Source organism: Argentina silus, assembly GCF_951799395.1.
Source record: "Argentina silus genome assembly, chromosome: 5".
Classification (NCBI taxonomy): Eukaryota; Metazoa; Chordata; class Actinopteri; order Argentiniformes; family Argentinidae; genus Argentina; species Argentina silus.
The window spans coordinates 2,270,467-2,272,966 of NC_139659.1; the positions used below are offsets into that span (position 1 = coordinate 2,270,467).

Consider the following 2,500-nt stretch of genomic DNA (forward strand, 5'->3'; position numbering starts at 1 on the left):
ACACACACACACACACACACACACACACGACACACGACACACCTCTGGTCACATAGATACTTATAGTCACCACACCCCCTGCAATGTATCAGGTCTCTCTTTCTCCACACGCCACTCAACATCCATCCAATCAATCAATGGGCTCCACGTCAGAGAGGGAAAACTATGGGGAATGGCAACCTGCGAAAAGACCTGCTATAACAACCACACAAATAATCCATTCACATTTCTCCATGGAAACGACTTTCACACTGAAACACACTCTTAGAACCTCCATCTGGCTCCAAAACAAACAAACAAACACAACAGAGACTAAAGACCTCAGGGCCGTGAGTCCCTCCCTCCCTCCCCACACCTCACCCCACCCGACCCCACCCCACCCCACCCCACCCCAGCCCGACCCCAACCCAGGGAGAGAGAGGGGCAGGAGAAGCCAGGAGAAGAGCCTCAGGGACAAGAGGAGGAGGAGGAGAGGAAGAAGAAGAAGAAGAAGAGGGAGCAGAGAGACAAAGAGGCCAAGAGCTACACAGAACCACGGCCAAGTTCTGGTCTCCGTCCGCCCCAGCCCCTGGCCCCTGGCCCCAGCTCTCCGGTCTCTGGTCCACTCAGATGACGAGAGAGAGAGAGAGAGAGAGAGAGAGAGAGAGAGAGAGAGAGGCCGAGGCCGAGGCTTTAATGCTGCTAGTCTGGCAGGCAGCCTAGTTTGCATTTGTACTTGTCACTGTCCCATTGAGGTTAACTCTTTATAACCCAGCTTTCCAGGACAACATTCAGAGGGGGATGGAGAGGGGGATGGATGGGAGGGAGGGGAGGGGAGGGGAGAGAGGGGAGGGGAGGGGAGGGGAGGGGGGCTCCCGTAATCTAATCCTCAGCCAAGCTAGCACTCCGTGTTCATCTGTCCATCCAGAGCCTGAGGATGAAAGCTGCTCTAGATCCTTCACTGTTGTTGTTGTTGTTGTTGTTGTTGATTTCTGTTTACATTGTCCATTGTCGTTCCATTATGCATTCCATTTACCGGCTGCCTGCTGCCAGAGACAGACCTCTCAAAGAACCAGGCTATTAGAAAGGAATCAGAATCTCGCCGATTGTGGCAACATTTTGAGTGAATGATATATACATGGCTATACACTGAAGGGTTGCTTCCTATGTATATGAAGCAGCAATACCCTCTCTCTCTCTCTCTCTCTCTTCCCTCCCTCCCTCCCTCCCCCTTCTTCTTCTGTAAATACGTCTGGAGAACAACATGATGAGGGCAGAGTGAGTGAATTAAAAGGTCAGCTCTGAGTCTCCAGGAGGACCATGTTTCTTTTGTGAGCGCCCCGGAGGGATCGGGCCCGTTCCCTTCCCCTGCCAGAGAAATCAAGGCCTTGGCTGGAGGCAGCAGCCAGGGCAGGAGGGAGGGAGCGGGCCCTGGGCCTTTCCTCCCCCTCCCCCTCCCCCCCGCCCCCCTCCCTCCCTCCCTCCCTCCCCTCACTGAGCCCCATTCACTGGGAGCTGGGGCTGGCCACGGACGCCACACTGGCTCAGCCAGGAAGGAAAACAGGGGTGGGGGTGGGTGGGAAGGGTGCCTGGGGGAGGGGAGGGGAGCGAAGGGGAGAGGGTGAGTGCGGGAAGGGGGAGGGAGAAAAAGAGGGGGGTTAGTTAAACTCCGGTCTACGATTTCACAGTTTGCACTCGGTCTAAAATGTGTGTTTAGTTAGTTAATACAGCGGACTTCAGACACTGGCCGAGGCGGAGGCGGAGTTGGCGAGGGGAGGCGGGGTTGGGCTGGGGCGGGGCGTGGTTAATGCCGGAAGACTTGAGTGACTCTCTGATCATCCCACACACACACACACACGCATACACATGCACACACACGCGCACACACACACAAGAGCCATGGAACAAACAGAGGAGAGAAGGAGGAGAGGAGGAGAGGAGGAGGAAGACGAGAGGAGGTCAGCAGGCCTTTCCTGGGGGGTCTTTGTTTGCCCAGTGTTGATCCACTCCTGCTGCTCAGCCAAGCCAGCTCACAATCTCACTCCCCAATCTAGAAAGCCCCCTATCTACAGACGGCTGACCCTCCCCCCCCCCCCCCCCTCCTAGCCACCACCCCCTCCTCCTCTCCTAAACAAAAGAGAGGAAAAAAAGGGCAACGCACCACCAACCGACATAAAAAAAAGCCTTTAAAGTCCCTCGTAATGAGAAACATCTGAACTGAACGAGAGAGAGAGAGAGAGAGAGAGAGAGAGAGGAGAGAGCACAGGGCGGAGAGTGAACTCTCCCTCCCTCGCTCTCTCCATCTCCCCTCCTTCACCCCCCACCCCCACCCCCACCCCCACCCCCAATCCAAGCCCACCTCATAAACACCATCTTATCCTCCTGCCCCTGGATGGAGAGACTGTACAGCCAGAGAGGATTAGAGAGGAAAAGCTGCACTTAGAGGCCATCCACACACACACCTCCCTCCCTCCCTCCCTCCCTGACAGAACACTACGTATTATTCCCAGAGAGAGGGAGG

At 55.7% G+C, this 2,500-nt stretch overlaps 1 protein-coding gene across 1 annotated transcript in view; it reads right to left on the minus strand.

The window, feature by feature from the left end:
- Positions 1-109: 109 nt before the first annotated feature.
- The window catches only part of smad7 (SMAD family member 7), an 11,794-nt gene continuing 9,403 nt past the window's right edge, over positions 110-2,500 (minus strand). Inside the window, exon 4 of the mRNA XM_083669786.1 lies at positions 110-180. Coding sequence (XP_083525912.1) covers positions 164-180 — 17 coding nt within the window. The 3' untranslated portion in view covers positions 110-163. The remainder of the gene's footprint in view (positions 181-2,500) is intronic.